The following is a 16,107-nucleotide window of genomic DNA, read 5'->3' on the forward strand; positions in this document are numbered from 1 at the left end:
AAATCTGATTCTACTTCCACCTCAATCCAATTCCTCCTCAATTTAATTCATCTCAATTTGATTACGGATTAGTAAACGCGCCCTTAGAGTCCATTTAAAGGATTCATTTTAATAATTTGGCAAAATTTAACAATAAAGAGGCACGTTTACCTTTTCATTACGTTTCCTTTTAATAGACGTTGAGGGAAACAGTCGATTTGGATGTAATTATAGAGGGACAAAAAAGGCTCACCACTAATTCGATGACCTTTAAAGGGAGGACTATACCTTTAAAGGGAGGACTATGTGCTCGACTTGGGGGGCAATGTCATTGTCAATGCATGAGATTGGGTGACCAATCTATTTTCAAACAAAGAACGTTTACATTCGAGTCACTTGGTATCTTTAAAATTAAAAGGTAAATCCAAATCATATAACAATTGGATTTGTTTCAAATAGTCATTCACCAACAATGTAATGCAAAACATACGCTCTAATTGTTTACCAAAAGAAAATATGTGCTAATAATCCTCAAGTTCGGTAGAGACATTCTCAAATGCTCATTGAGCATGTGCTAATTAACGATGATAAGAGTCAAACTCACAACCCATTTTATTTCGGTTTCAGGGCAGGTCGGGATGAGAATAACAAATTTACAAGAAATCTAGCATTTCCATTCTGAAATTAGAATCACAACATTCATGTCGCCTCAATCGCTATATTCACCCACAATTTGAAATTCCTTGACAACGCATATATGGTCCTCAAGTCTTGCTTCCAGGATAGAAATACTCGACACCGTTTTCCTTTACTTTGAATTGGAAAGTCGACACCTTGTTTCTCGATCCCTCATGCCCATCATAAATCCCCCTGTTTTTAACTGTCAACTGCAACCAAGTACAACAATCAGGATCATAACTCATGTATCCGTGCGGCAATGTAGGTATTATCTTACAACTATTAGGATGAACCCTTTGTGAAGTAATAGAAGGCTACAGTCGTAACTGGCAAGTCACAAGCAGCACGGTTGCAAGCAATACAAACGGCCATAGTTCTCACAATTTTTCAATTGTTAACACCAATTTGTGAAGAGCAAAGAACAAGGATATCAAGAAAAAGGATCATGACACAAAAGCCCCTATCATACATATGAGCATAGTATGGTTAACAAACTAATTAGATTATCTGTTTTCATAACAACCAAAGACCCATAAAGTAAGCAATTAATCACAAATGAGAAGAGGGGACCATACAAGAATGATGCGACGGGATATAATTCCTAGCACTCTCCCTATGAAGAGAGACATAATGTTTGTTCTAGCAAATACCTGCCCGTGCACATCTGAGGCTAACCCAGTGGCCAACGGTTCTGCCCTTATCAGAATGTCTGCTAGATACTCCATCTGTAAAATAAGGGTAGGCTTCGCTGTGCCTGAATAGATATCCTCGTGATTGAGCATGATTAAAGAACAACCCTGAGACAAGAAAAGGACATAAAATAAATAACGGAACAAAAGGAGTGGAAGCATGAAAGGCGGAAAAATTGAGACAGTTGCAAGCAATGCCTTACAGATTCTGATATTAAAGTATGACAGTAATGCAGAAAGTCTAGCACAAGATTTGTAGATCCCTTAGCAGCCACCTCCATGAGGGAAATATCGTCAATCATAACGGTGACACAGTTGTTCTCTTGAGCTAAGGCACTTATAGTCTTTTGGATTTTCCCATACAAAGCAATTAGTCCACAATCACTGTTTTTCCCTTCGTCTGCGTCATAATCGAATGAGATGATTTCTTGTCATGAATTTAATGATATAAAGAAACCCGATAATCCAACAATTTCTGATAACCAATACTAACAACTCTTACACTTTTCTCTTAATGGACAAAGATTTATTAACCGAAATGGAACTATGGTTAACATCAGTCCTGCAGTAAATCCTACATTGCTTCAAATTACAGTGATTACAGCAACCTAAAGAAGATATATATATATATATATCTGCAGGTCTCTTATACGAGGATCATTAACTAACTTTTAGCTACAGGACATGTAAATCGATAAGGATACGTCGGGGATTTGCATTGGGTGGAAAATTAATTAGTAAATAAGAGTAAGCCGGGCTGAGCCGGTAAACTGAAAGACCATTTTATACCTGATTTTCTCACCTGGGCAGTCCATAAGCATGTCAAGAAAAAAGAATCTATTATTGTCCCTCTGTGCAGCCAAATTGCAACCCTGTTTCAGAAAACACATTCAGAATTCAGAAACCCCATTTCATTAATGTAATGGAAAACAAATATAACAATTACTAATAAATGCTTAACCAATGTAAATTAACACAAAAATTAGCAGCTAAACATGAAACTATGAACACTCAATCGAAAGTAAAAGTAAAAGTTTAATTCTTTGTAAAGAGAGAGAGAGGGAGTACGAGTCTTCGGAGGATGCGATCGTAGTGAGAGAAGGGGTGGGCGAAGGCAACAAAAACGACGGCGTTGGACGTGGAGTGGGGAGGCTGAGAGAGAGAGCGCTTGAGAATGTGGTGGAGGACGAAAGCGGCGCTAGTGTCGACGCAGTCTTCGAGGAGCACAACGCGGCGGCTGAGATCCCCTAGCGCTTCGTCCAATAAGCCTCCTCCCTGCTCCATCTTCGTCTTCTTCCTCGCAGTCAGCTTTTAGGGTTTAGGGTTTCTGAATTTCTGATTTCAACGGTTTGTTGATGCAGAACTTGATTTAAACGGTTTTGGGCCTTCTCAAGCAGTGATTTTCTACCAAATACACTTGGTCCAAGATTTAAAATTTGATCCAATAGTTACAAATAGGGGCTCTTTAAAAATTATAAAAACTGTAATTGTTGAATCAAATTCTAAAAGCCCGAACTTGATGGAAATGGATCTTCTCCGAATCCCTTTCCCTTTTTTTACTTTATGTACACCTCTGTTAATGTTATTCTAATTGCTCAATCTAATGACGATGAAATTAGAGGGGTGCATATGTGGTGAGAAATGGTGGATGAAAATTATTTTCCAAAACTAATTATTTATGAAAGTGAATAGGAAGAAAATTGAAAAAAAAAAATCCAACAAATAGAGATTTCGAACTCAGACATATAATAATTAAAGATTTGATTATTAAAAAACACTCATCGAATAGCTTGCTTTATGAGTTCAAAGAAAATTATATAAGACATATTTTAAAGTGCAAATAGAGAAAAATTATGTGTTACAGACTCATAATTGCTTCTTAACTTATCTCAATCTCTCTTTACTTACATTACCACTTCAATTGTACCTATCATCCATTCGTTGCTTTACATTGATTTAGTAAAAACTACTCAAATTTGCTATATAGAAATTCAAATCCAAATCCAAATTCACCTTTTACTAATTATTAAAGAAATCAACCAGAGGTAAATTTAACTAAGTACTATTCATTTCAAATTACGACATGTTTGAACATAATTCCTTGAAAGGCGGTCAAAGTCATGTTGAAAATGATGTTTTTGAAATTGACATTATTATGCTTTTTTTTAATTTTTGTTCCAAGAAACTGGCCTTATTTTTAATTTAATAGTATATTACCTTTCATATCTAGCTGTCCATTCTGCTTCTAGTGTTTTTTTCCACTCAAGTGAAAGCCAAATATTGTATTTAAAAAAGCAAAAAAGTGAAACCCAATCATTGGGTTTTGTATTTAATCATGACATGTTAACCGTTTAGCTCTTGGGCGAAATTTAAAACGCTACGTGGAGCCAGTAATTTAGCATTAAGACTTAGTGACATTTTTTTTTTGAAGTAAAAAAAATCTTAAATTTGAATTTCATAAATAACGAGTTTCTAAGTAAAATTACTTTTGTGTCGAATGTGGTGAAGTTTTTCTCCTCCACATTTGAAATTTTTTTATCATTTTTTTTTTTGTCATTATTGCTTTATTTGTTTACAAATATACCCTTGAAATAATTAGATGCAAATTTCGTTCAGTTTGTAAACCTTTTTGTTTGAAGGGTGTTTTTGTTCAAAACTTTTTGGTGAAGCTTGTGACCCTAAATAAGATTCTCACTTTCTAATAGTAAAGATATATTGTTGTATATATATATATAAAAATTTGTTACAGACGTAAGCATAACTACATTAATTAAGGAACGTATTTTCCCAGTGCATCACATCAGAATTACAATTGTAATCTTCATAGTTGGCAATTGTCATCAAGTTTTGGGAGTAAAGTGGCTACTCGAGGCTGAGCTGAGTCAAAGCAAAGCAATGGAAATACTGAGACTCTGTGGGATGAAATACAAAATCAGAAAAACTACAAGGGCACCCTTGCAAAAAAGGGTTTTCAAGAATTAAAAGTACATAATGGGAATGAACAGGTCTGCAAGAATTTAACCGACTCTGCCTCCCAAGCAACACAAAGGTAAAAAATCAGCAAGAGGTTGAAGAAAAGCCATGAGTTGGTTCCTGTGTTCTGGCAAATTAAGCAGAAAAGCTGCAAAGAAGAAGAAGCTCAAGAATAAGAAGACAGAAGATCAGATCTCATCAATTTCAGGTAACATTTCTGGAAATATTCCAAAGACACCATCTTTCCAGAATTTTTTACTGTTCGGAAGATGTCTGAAGATTTGAGCTTTGTGAGCCAATGTGTGCATATTTTTACCGCATTGATTTACTGTTGATGAATGCAGGAATAATGTGGGTTTGTTGTTATGTGGTATTTGGCGTTCTGGGTTGGATTTACTTTGGTGTTTAGCATTCACAGTTATTGGGAAAGAGTTACTTTCGATTTTTAACTCTAAAGTTGTGTTCTTTACTGCACTGGGTTTTCTACTATTGCTAACCATTTTTGTTTAATCAAATCGAAATCATTAGTTTCTGTGTGTTTTTTAGTCAGAGAGATGGCTTAAATGTTTACTTTTGATCAGGAAGAAAAAACGTGGAGAGAGAGAGAGAGAGAGGGAGTGGATTTATGATAAGTTCACTCGATTACTCGTTCATTTTTTCAAAACTCTCAATGATGGTAATAAGTAGTAGAAACTTTTTGGATCATTTTGCAATCGATGTTTGGTTTGAATTTTATTACACAGTGAACTGTTTTTGCATTGTTGTTTATATACCTTTCGCATTTGTTCTTTTACTTAGAGCAACTGAAGGCAAATTTGGGACCATCTGTAAAGGAGGCTCCAAAGGATGGAGGCTCCGGTCACATTGCAGCACATACATTTACATTTCGAGAATTGGCAGCTGCAACAAAGAACTTTCGAGCAGATTGTATTTTAGGTGAAGGAGGTTTTGGTCAAGTATATAAAGGGCGCTTGGAGAGCACTAATCAGGTTCTTTCCAAAGCTTTGACGATCATCTACATGAAAAATTAAATTACCTGTCTTTCCTTATTAAAATTCTTTATGCCTTTCATTTCCCATTCTCAACCTCACCTTAACTGTAAGATTTATTTCTTGCATCGTAAATTTTAATGTCTAAAATTAAAATTTATTTCATATGATGTACTATTGTAGAGTGTTGCAAAAGATGATTTTTCATATGCTTTGATAAAGTAGAGTGTTGCAAAAGATGACCGAAGTAATATTGTTTGGTGAAAGACCGGAAAGGTTTTGAGTGTGCTGCTAAGCCTAATTCTGGGTGGTCTCCAATTTGATAAGATTCAATTCATTTCTATTGCTGCAGATAATAAGGGTGTACTCATATCTACTGTCATTGATATTTTTCCGTCTGTCCTAGAAGTTCATTTGTTGTTGTATCTTTGACTTCACATGCTTTGCTTGTGGTAGGAGCTGAACCTTGTTCCTTTTGGTGTAGGTAGTGGCTATAAAGCAACTTGATTCCAATGGGCTTCAAGGGAACAGGGAATTCCTTGTCGAAGTATTAATGTTGAGCCTACTTCACCATCCCAATCTTGTGAACTTGGTAGGCTATTGTGCTGACGGGGATCAGAGGCTTTTGGTATACGAGTACATGCCATTGGGTTCTTTGGAAGACCATCTGCACGGTATATACAGCACTTGAAGCCATTATTTCTTTGCTCGAAGTTCATAATTTGATGTTGCAATAGAATGCAAGCTAACAAGTTATTACCATGTCATGGCATGTTCAATGTATCTGCGGTCATATGGTGCTTAAGCACCAATTTTATTTTTCCGTCTAACTTCTATTTGGTATCTTTTAACATTGTTAATCACTTTTATTTATCGTCATATGCCAGATCTACCGCCAGATGGAAAACATCTTGACTGGAACACGAGAATGAAAATAGCTGCTGGTGCTGCAAAGGGCTTGGAGTATTTGCACGACAAAGCTAGCCCCCCTGTTATTTATCGTGATCTTAAATGCTCAAACATTTTACTTGGTGAAGGATACCATCCTAAGCTATCGGATTTTGGCTTGGCAAAGTTGGGTCCTGTGGGAGATAATACTCATGTTTCCACTAGGGTGATGGGAACCTATGGATATTGCGCCCCTGAATATGCAATGACTGGTCAGCTCACATTGAAATCAGATGTATACAGCTTCGGGGTTGTTCTTCTGGAAATCATTACCGGAAGAAAGGCAATTGACATTTCCAGGGCTGCCGGTGAACAGAATTTGGTCACATGGGTAAGAGAGTTGTGTCTTCTTCTTTGCTTTTGTACATTTTATTTTCTCTGCTAATATGAAAACATATGAAGATTGCTTGGAACACTCAAATGAGTTTCGTATGAGGTTGCAATTAACAACTGCAATATTGTACGAGTGAAATCAACAATAGGAAGGACAAAGCTATTTCTTGCTAAATGGCAGTCTCGACTCTTGTAAACTTTCTGCTCATAAACTCTTTGTCGCAGGCCCGCCCCTTGTTTAGAGATCGGAGGAAATTTTGGCAAATTGCTGATCCAATGCTCCAAGGTCAGTATCCGGTGAGGGGAATGTATCAAGCTCTTGCCGTGGCTGCAATGTGTGTCCAGGATCACCCTAATATGCGACCTGTCATAGCGGATGCAGTGACAGCCCTTAGTTACCTTGCTTCCCAAAAATATGATCCTGAAGCACGGCAATCACACACCTCTCACACAGCATCGTCCACTCCTAGGTCTAGGAGGGAACTTCTAAATTCATAAGATAAGTCTTGTCGACACAGTTCCATCTTCGGAAGCTTGTGGTGAGAGCGAGGTTGTTGTCACCAATATAGCCATCGTGTTTCCCTTCCGTAGTGGGGTTTTAGTTGTGATTCAGAAGTCAATTTGTTTGGAGCTGAGTGGTATTTTTGTTGGCTGTAAATGCAATGGTGCCTGTTAATCGGAATTTCGCTCACTCCGGTAGCAGGTGCGGTGGTCGCTCCCCCGCTTTTCCTGTTTTTCATTGCTTCCTCCTCCGTCCCTTTCTTTCACCCGCCTTATTACAAGATTCTTTGATTTGATGTACAACTGAGCAATAAGATTTTTTTTGTCGAAACTGGCCTCCCAATAGAATCATAGAAATGTATCCAAATTATTTGAGAAAATTGTGGCAATGGTCTCTCAACTTGAACTCAATTGGAGACATGTTCTCTCAACTAAAAATCATTGACCATTGGTCCGTAACTCATCAAAACGTGCAACTATAGTCATTTTCGTCAACTTCGTCAAAATGAGCTAGAATTGTATTAAAGTTGAGAGGCCATTGTTTCAATTGGGTTTAAGTCGATGGACAATTTTTCCAATTGGGTTAAAGTTGAGAGATCATTGATATAATTTTCTCATTTGGTTTTTAATATTTGCCTTGATTAAGCCTCGCATGCGTAACATGTGATTCATTTTGACCGAAGTTGGGACAGAGTCGACAAAAAGGAACATAGTTGCATGTTTTGATGAGTTTAAGGAATCAATGGTCATGAATTTCTAATTGATGAACTATTATTCCAATTAAATCAAAGTCCATGCACCATTACTACAATTTCCTCCAATCATTTATAGGAATTTGACAAATTTTGGTGAATGCATTACCTCATCCTGTGCAACTGCATGGTCATTGATTATCACTTCCATTGTCTCCTGCACTCGCTTGGTTTCTGTCCCCTTTTTTTTATTCAATCCAAGAGCTAAAAAAATGTGCACGAGAAGAAAAAGAAAATGCGGAAATCACTCACCAACATTTTCTGACAATTTTGCCCCTGCTCAAAATTAGTTAATGAACTATTATTAATCTCATATTACATATTGAACAGTAAATCACCTTCAGAAGCAAAAAGATTGACTTCGTGTGCTGCTACTTTCACCCAAAAACGTTAATTTTGAGAGAGAGAGAGAGAGAGAGAGAGAGAGAGAGCAACATAACTACGTTTATCTGATCAAAAGCGAAAAGAAGAGGAACTGTACGTTTCGATAAGTCATACAAATACAAGAAGGATGCCGAACTCGACAAAAATTATACACCTATGTAAACCATATATGATCCATATTTTCTACATTTTCTTCTTCCTCCCCTACATTATTATTACCACTACTTAATGAACAATCAAACAATGAATGGATAAAAAATTGCATACGAAACTATAGCTCCCTGGACCGACGGACACAGTAAAGCATACTACCAAAGCTTTGCACATTTGAGTAATATACCATCGGGCACCAAATATCTATAGGGATATATCAATAGAGACTTTGCTCTTCTCTATTCTTTATCTTCCGCTTTAACGCCATTCGTCTCTTTTACTTCTGCTTCCGCAGTGGGGCTCTGTCCTTCACTGGTAGGCTTGCCATCATTTGGCTCCTCACTGTTAGCAGGTTTTCCCTGGTGCATTCATTTGGCTCCTATCAATCGTATTCTCCTACTGTTTTATTCACACAAAAGTTAGATGTCAAGGGTACAAGAAGGGCTAACCTTGTTCCGGTCGCGCCAGCCAAGGCCAAATGGTCGACCTAGCAAACTAATCTTTCTAGCAGGAATTTCTTGTGTCAGCTGCTCTTGATTGCTTTGTACTGGTAAAGATACAGATCTGCAAAACAACCTTTTACTTCAATTTCCACCTACTGAAAGCTGAACAACCTTTCATATTATCTACGCCACACCTAAAGGAAGGACTAAATCAAGGTAGACACGAACGAAACCAAGAGTACAAAAAAGGTGATCGAGTAACTTTCAACAATGACAGACTGTTACCGTGGAGATTGTGTTTTCACTTGACCAGATTGGTATTGCAAAGTAGCCTCCAACATTGATTCTGCCATAACAGCTCTCTTCTCCATTTCCGCAAGCGCAGCAGTGGCCTCCTCATACTTCTCCTGCAAGATGTGTTTACAATATATAAAATAAGAATTAAAAAATATTGACCTGAAATTTCACTCTGCAGTCAGAGAATAGTTTGGTGAAACTACAAGCATTAAATTAGTAAACTAATCTTATACGTGTGGTTCTAAAATCTAACATAATCATTTTTCATTATTACATAAGAGAACTAGTCAGATATATCCAGGCAACCTGAAGCACTTGAGCAGCAAATCTCTGTGCTTCTGCATCTTGCTCAGAAAATCTGCGAGCATCTTCTGTTAGTTTCTGCTCTTGCTCTACTCGCATTAAGACCTGTAAGATAGGAAGCAATCTTTCAATTCTGCTCACAAACCCAGAACCAGTATGGAAAAGACAGTACTCCCAAGGACAAAGGACGAGGAGACAAAACCTGGAGCATGACGCTCTCCTGTTCCTGCTTATCAGAAAGGGCTCGGCGAAGCTCAGCAACCTCTTGCTCTAATTGCTCAACCTGATGAAGCAAGAAACTCCGTGTGAAATATCTTTACTAGTAACTTTTCAAGTACAAGGACAAATAAATGGGAATTCCACACTAGAAACAAAGATGTGTGGTTGATGCAATAAGCCAGTGAAAGTTCTGATTTCAGATCATATTAACTACTCATTTAATCATCATAATTAAAATGCTTTGTTGCCCTAATATTAGATGTAGCAAGTAATAAACAAGTTTTGCAGTAACATATCTAAAATTATTCACCAATGAAATGAGGCAGATTCACAAAAGAAATAAATATATAGAAAACCATCTCTTTCATTAACAAATTAAGCTATGTATAAAAGTTTCTTGGATGTACCCTGGCACTCAGTTGCCGACGATTATCCTGCTTGACCATCTCCATCAATGCTGTCTCCAGCTCCTCAGCTCTGAAAATTTGGGAAAGACCCAGAATATCAGCATTACTTTAGAAGAATAATCTGGCTCAACAACAATCACATTTGTTACTAGATTTAATAGTTGTTACTGAAGCATAGTATGAAAGATTAGAAATGGTCCTAGAAGCATTAGTAATGGTCGTCAAACTGTTTAGATATTTGTACTCTTGTGAATGTAGGTGTCAGTTGATGCATAATTACATAAAGATTTGGCATAAATCTAAGGAAAAGAAAATATTTCAACTTAAGGATTTTATCACTAGTTTAGAAAGCTAGTTTCCTATGTGATCTTTCAGGATTCCTTGGAATCACACAAAGCTGCTCCATTTAACAGTGGTCGGGATAATGTTGAGAATGATCTGTTAATGGAAGTAAAATTAACAGGAGGTTCATAGAAGAAAAGTTAAATGTCTAAGCAATCAAGTATGTTCCCAACAAGTTTCTGGCACTGCCAACTAAGGACATTTTCACACAAAAACAACTCCATAGGTTCCTGTTGTTCATAATGAGGGCTACAATGAATGGTTATAATAGTGTTTGCAGAAACCATCATACCCTGGTTGGACTTGAAGACTACAATGAATGGTCGTATAGTGTTGGACCCCCAAATCCCAGATGCCCTTGAATGGTCAAGATTAATACCAACTATGAAGTAAATATAAACTATTTTCTTTGTTGAAATTTCTTGGCTTACATTTTTCCTTCCAACCTATCAAAATGAGCTATTTTTTCAAAGTATTTAACCAATGCATTGGGGACATTGATAGTTACATTGGCATCCAACATATCAAAAAGGAGTATCCTGTTAAGTGAATGTAGATTTTACAAGAAAAAAACAAACAAAAACCGCTTAACACCATAATATGAACCTGAGTTCAGCAGATCTTTTATCCTCCAGCAGCTTGCATAATTCAACCTTCAACCATACCACCTGCACAAAGAACCTAATTTAAATCTCAAAGTTTGATTATGAGGAAAATATTTCAATAACCAGCCAAAAAAAAAATTAATGCAGATTAAGTGGCAACCCATGCACAGAACAAAATGACTCCACTACTTTGCCAAACAAAAGAAGATTATAATGAGGGTGTGGTTGGGTTGAAAAGAAATAGCAACCTGTTCGTGAAGATCTGGAACGGAATCTAATTCCCCATTTCCAGTCAAGCTAATAAGAATTTCATCTGCATTAGAGGACCCAGACTCTGAATGAGATAAATCACCATTTGTATGTGAATTGACCAACAGCTCTGCTTTCTTTGTCTCTATTATCAATGATTTAGGGTCTTGCTTAAAATTATATAGCTTAGATGCTAGACCCTGAGAATCTTTCAAAGCCTGAAGTCCCTTCGATCTTTCCTCGATAGCGACAATTACAGCTGGCCGATGTTTATTTCTCAGCTCTTGTAATCTAGTTTCATTTACATTTTGGTAACCCATGCAAGCTGTCAATACCAGTTGACTGCTATCGAATGTAGAGCCAGCTAGCGATTGCAGAAGAGTGACTGCATCTCCAGCATCCTTAGTAGTAACCAGTGCAGGGCCTACACGCAACTGAGCCAAATTAAGTTTCATAAACCAGAGAAGCCTACAGGCCATTGAATATCCATATTATATGTAATCTTTTTCTTTGAAAAAAGGGAAAATAAATCTGTTTTATCCAGTACCATATAACTCCATCAAGGCAAGTGCTGTTCTGAACAGCATCACGCGGTTCCCCTCAAAAAGAAGAACGTCCCAGACCCGAAGAACTGAAATCAATAGGAAGCAATCATATTAGAGGTAGGCTATAAGAAGTACCTATAAAAGAAAAGTTAGTTTTAATTACAAAGACACATATAAAACCTGACCACTTTCCCATGGAAGCATGTTCATGAAAATGGTAAGGAACCATGGCCCGGTAACCCATGCCACCTGCACTCCCAGGTAACCTAGATGGTTGACTGCAATGTGATTAAAGGTGACATCAAGTGATCGCACAACAAATATATAATACAAAGAGAAGCATCTACTGTGTACATAATAATATACAAACCCAATTTAGGAAATCTCTCATGCACCAACTCCTCAAAAACCAGTTGATCCACCTGGTAAAATACAGATCATCAGTATATGTCTAAATGCCCACCATCTGCAGTTATACAGTAACATAGTTTTCACATTTTCGTTAATGTACCTGAGATTCTATCATTTCCTCGGAGTAATAGCCATCAAAATAATCATCTAAGAGCCCCATTAAAGCCCTGAAAGTTTTGCCAATTTTGTCATTACACAAATTCAAACAAGTGTAATCAGTTCAAATGTAACCATATGCAACAAAAACTTCTAAATTTCAAGGACAATTGTTATTCCTTTCAAAAGAAAACTCTGCTATCTAATTTCTTAGCTCCAAAATTAAGTCAAGTAATGACAAACAAAGGTGATTATCCTTTTGGGGAAGTTAATAAACAGGGAATCAAGTTTCAGATCTTACCAAAAGGCATTTTCTTCAGGCATGAGAAGTAGTAATAAGCCAGCAAAAAAATTCATGGCCTGCATGTAGAAGCCCAACAAGCATTAAAGTCAGTTAGAAGTGAAACAAAGAAAATAATTGATAACATTGGTTAAATTTAAACACAAATATTGACGCATTACAATCACTCAAATATTGAAGGGGGTTCAGTTACAGCTCCATCTAAGTCCCATCCATAACCCTCAGTGAGATGCAGACTTAATGTGACAAATAATGTTGACATTTAGAAGACAACATAAGGCTAAGATTCTCTGTGGATCACAAATTAATCCTATAGCCCTTAAGGCCTAAATTGGCCAGATCCTGTATTCATTAAAACTACTCCATTCACAATAAACTTATAAACTTATAGAAACCCATAACCTATTTGTAAGATGTTATTCATAGATACATAAGTCAAACTCATGAGCATTACAGTCTCGGTATAATTGTACAAAAAATCACAAAAGTGTCATTTCACGGAAAACAAAGTACTATTTTGATCCTCGAATTTCACGGCCAATTACAGTAATGGCAACTTTAAAACTTAGCAGTTACCTGAGCATAGAACATGTTCCACAACCAATTACCTGACAGTACCCAACAGTGGGATTGTGTCGCGCATATGCGGTAAGCAAACGCCTCAAAGCATTTCTACCATCTTCATCAAGAGCAGGGTGACCTGGAAATGTTCGAGGTAGATCCTGGAAATCAGATCATTGCCAATAAGTTAATAACTTTAGTTGATAGTTCTTTTCAAATAAAGGAGCCGCCATACTGAAGACAAAAGTTTTTTTAATAAAGTAGTGGACAACCTTCTCAATCTGCCCTTTCCATTTTTCAGGTACAGATACAGGATCTGTTGTTGACAATTTGATATCACTGTCTGATTCCGAGCTATGTTTTTCCACATCACCACCAGCATTAGTTTCAGAAGCTAGCAGATCCTGGTAATAGTTATCCGCGCGCCGTGCCTTCACACCCACAAAGGCTTGCCAAAGCTGAAAGTTGGAAGTAAGCAATCATCATGTTTACTCATTATAATGAAATTCGCGAAATAAAAAGAGATAAAATAATTAAATATGCACCTCTCCCCTGAGAGCCATTGGCACTCCCCCACGAACAAGAACCTCCAATTCCTCCTTCCAAGGAAATAAAGATTCTGAATCAACTGTGTCAGAAACAGCACCAGTTGCAGATGCACTCAGACTGTCACTCGAAGGGACATCTTGAACTGGGTCTGACCTCTCCACATCATAGAACTCATCCTCGGAATCCTCCTCAGATGCTCCTTTTGGGGATCTAGCCTCTTCAATAGAAGTAAGTGGCTTCCCAGTTCCTGTGTCCTGCTCATGCTTTGATAAATTGTTCTTCTTCTTCTTTATACGAATACTCATCAGATTCTCAATGGCATGAAGGGATGGTCTAATCTCATTCCATATTTGGATGCCATGAGCTTTTTTGTCGTTAGCTGCCAGTTCCTCCTTGTCATTATCGCTTTTGGTTGGAGAATCAGAACCTGTCTTCTGGTCACTTAAATCATCGCCATCAACACCCTTTTCTGAATTAGAGTCTAGTTCTTTCGCTGAGGCTTCGACAACTGAGTTATCTTGTCCCTTAGATAATCCATCTACTGGCAATTCAGTCGACTCTGCTTGTAGTTCCAGGAAAGACTTCCACCTTTCTGATCTTTCCTCCTCCTCTTCCTGAAAACATATGTATATTAGAGCACAACATAGCTGGAATTTCTGATAAATAATTCACTCATCTAGCCTTCACTGTAAAAAGTGAAAACACCGGCCGAAGGAAGCCAAACACATGCTTTGTTTAGCTTCTCAGAATGTAAGAAACTAAACGAACATAGTTGTAAATCTAATGTTTGTTCTCTTTTCCATGATCATCAATTTTTATCATAAACCAAAACGAAACATGTTAAGACAGAAGAAAACAAAAAAAGGACAAAACCTTGTAGATACTGGCATATTCTCGGTATCGTTGTACATGCTGAGGCCTCACAGCAAATCCATAAGCATCCCTGTCCAAACACCAATGCCCGTTCATTCAAAATCTCTAACGAAATAGAAATCTTCCTTCACAAGCAAAAAACATACCTAACCTTAAACATTACAACACCTCCATAATAATCAATTCGCAATCATGTCCCAATCCAAACGGCCCAATTATTAGTAACACCCAATCCAGAGCACGAAAACCAAAATTCCGAGCACGATTGGTGCTCGGGATACCTGTAATCGGCCTTTCGAGCACGATCGGTGCTCGGGATACCTGTAATCGGCGTCGAGTCTCGATCGCGGACTCAGGCTCGACAATTCTAGTTCCCATATCACTTGGCATTGCCTCAGATCAGTCTCAATCTAATTATACTACAAATCACACCGCATTTCACACTAAACAATCGAAAATCAACTCCCTCAATGCACATACACAATCAATTAATCACACAAATTCTAGTAAATCACACGCTAATAAATCCAACGGTCAGGATCTTAATCCCCGAATCACTACTCATTTCTGCGAATCCAGCGAAGGAAGCAAAATGATGAGGATTACAGAAAACCTAGGAGGACGCGTGGCGGGAAAGGAGAGGGGTAGCACAGAAGAAGAAGCGTTACCTCTTGTGCTCGTAGGCGCCGAGCGGGTTGAGCGAGACTTTGGCGGCGGATTTCATTTTCATCGGGTCCGGGTGAGCGGGGAGATCGGGTTTCGTTGCTCCGCGGCTGGCCCTTGATTTTCTGCAACTGAATTTTCAACTCAGCGTCTGTGCGTGGGAGGGAGGCAGTCAGAGAGAGAAGACTGGGTAGAAGTAGAGTGTGAGTTGGTTGATTGAGCAAGGAAGTTGGAGAGGGAGAGAGAGGGAGAGGGAGGGAGGAGAGAGAGGGGGGCACATGCACTAAGGGGCGAGATTGCCGTGACATTATTACATGTGCGCCATGTCTCTTACACGGAATCCGAGAAGAGGGAGAGGGACTTATTTTCCGCAGAAGCAAGAGTAAAATACTAAAATAGAAAGTTCAATTTTTATTTTACTAAAATGGATGATTTTTCCTTTTCTGGAATTGTTGATTTTTCTTACGAAATATTAGCCTCTTGCCACACGCGTATTTATATTAGATCATGTTTCGTCTTTTTAATTTTTTAATTTAAAAATCATTAAAAAAAAAAAATGAAGCAAAAACATGAAACCTAACCACCTACTAGGGTGGGAGATTTTTTTTTCTAAAGTTTTAAATTTATGTTCATCGAAAATTAAAAAGTGGTGAATCGATCAATCTGTTTTTGGTTCAATTGTAATTTTTGAAATTCTTAAAGGGCAATCTATGGTATTTTAAATGTTTCACCTTTATATGATGCTCACTTTATATATAGAAGATATATAGATAAAAAAATTCCAAAATATGACAAAAAAAGCGGGACCATCACACCATCGCCTTAGTATTGGTAGGTCAGGTGTTCAATATGAATAGACGACAT

The 16,107-nt window shown here is 37.6% G+C and overlaps 3 protein-coding genes across 3 annotated transcripts; 1 reads left to right on the top strand and 2 right to left on the bottom strand.

The window, feature by feature from the left end:
• Window positions 1–528: 528 nt before the first annotated feature.
• LOC126620184 (elongator complex protein 6-like) lies at window positions 529–2,707 on the bottom strand. The gene is made up of 5 exons (XM_050288682.1): window positions 2,415–2,707; window positions 2,149–2,218; window positions 1,550–1,746; window positions 1,308–1,454; window positions 529–866 (listed from the first exon to the last, which is right to left on the bottom strand). Exons 1-5 carry the CDS (start codon window positions 2,628–2,630, stop codon window positions 744–746), a joined length of 753 nt encoding a protein of 250 aa, XP_050144639.1. The 5' UTR covers window positions 2,631–2,707; the 3' UTR covers window positions 529–743.
• Window positions 2,708–4,348: 1,641 nt separating this feature from the next.
• LOC126620173 (probable serine/threonine-protein kinase PBL7) lies at window positions 4,349–7,421 on the top strand. The gene is made up of 5 exons (XM_050288671.1): window positions 4,349–4,527; window positions 5,118–5,308; window positions 5,793–5,982; window positions 6,196–6,587; window positions 6,815–7,421. Exons 1-5 carry the CDS (start codon window positions 4,428–4,430, stop codon window positions 7,085–7,087), a joined length of 1,146 nt encoding a protein of 381 aa, XP_050144628.1. The 5' UTR covers window positions 4,349–4,427; the 3' UTR covers window positions 7,088–7,421.
• An 855-nt stretch (window positions 7,422–8,276) lies between these two features.
• LOC126620166 (uncharacterized) lies at window positions 8,277–15,604 on the bottom strand. Its single transcript, XM_050288662.1, has 18 exons — window positions 15,249–15,604; window positions 14,581–14,650; window positions 13,704–14,321; window positions 13,431–13,616; window positions 13,206–13,319; window positions 12,598–12,656; window positions 12,301–12,367; window positions 12,160–12,211; window positions 11,975–12,067; window positions 11,792–11,875; window positions 11,244–11,668; window positions 10,997–11,058; window positions 10,049–10,118; window positions 9,625–9,705; window positions 9,426–9,527; window positions 9,108–9,229; window positions 8,829–8,943; window positions 8,277–8,738 (listed from the first exon to the last, which is right to left on the bottom strand). Exons 1-18 carry the CDS (start codon window positions 15,308–15,310, stop codon window positions 8,619–8,621), a joined length of 2,502 nt encoding a protein of 833 aa, XP_050144619.1. The 5' UTR covers window positions 15,311–15,604; the 3' UTR covers window positions 8,277–8,618.
• Window positions 15,605–16,107: the final 503 nt, after the last annotated feature.

This window comes from Malus sylvestris, chromosome 1 (assembly GCF_916048215.2).
Source record: "Malus sylvestris chromosome 1, drMalSylv7.2, whole genome shotgun sequence".
Classification (NCBI taxonomy): Eukaryota; Viridiplantae; Streptophyta; class Magnoliopsida; order Rosales; family Rosaceae; genus Malus; species Malus sylvestris.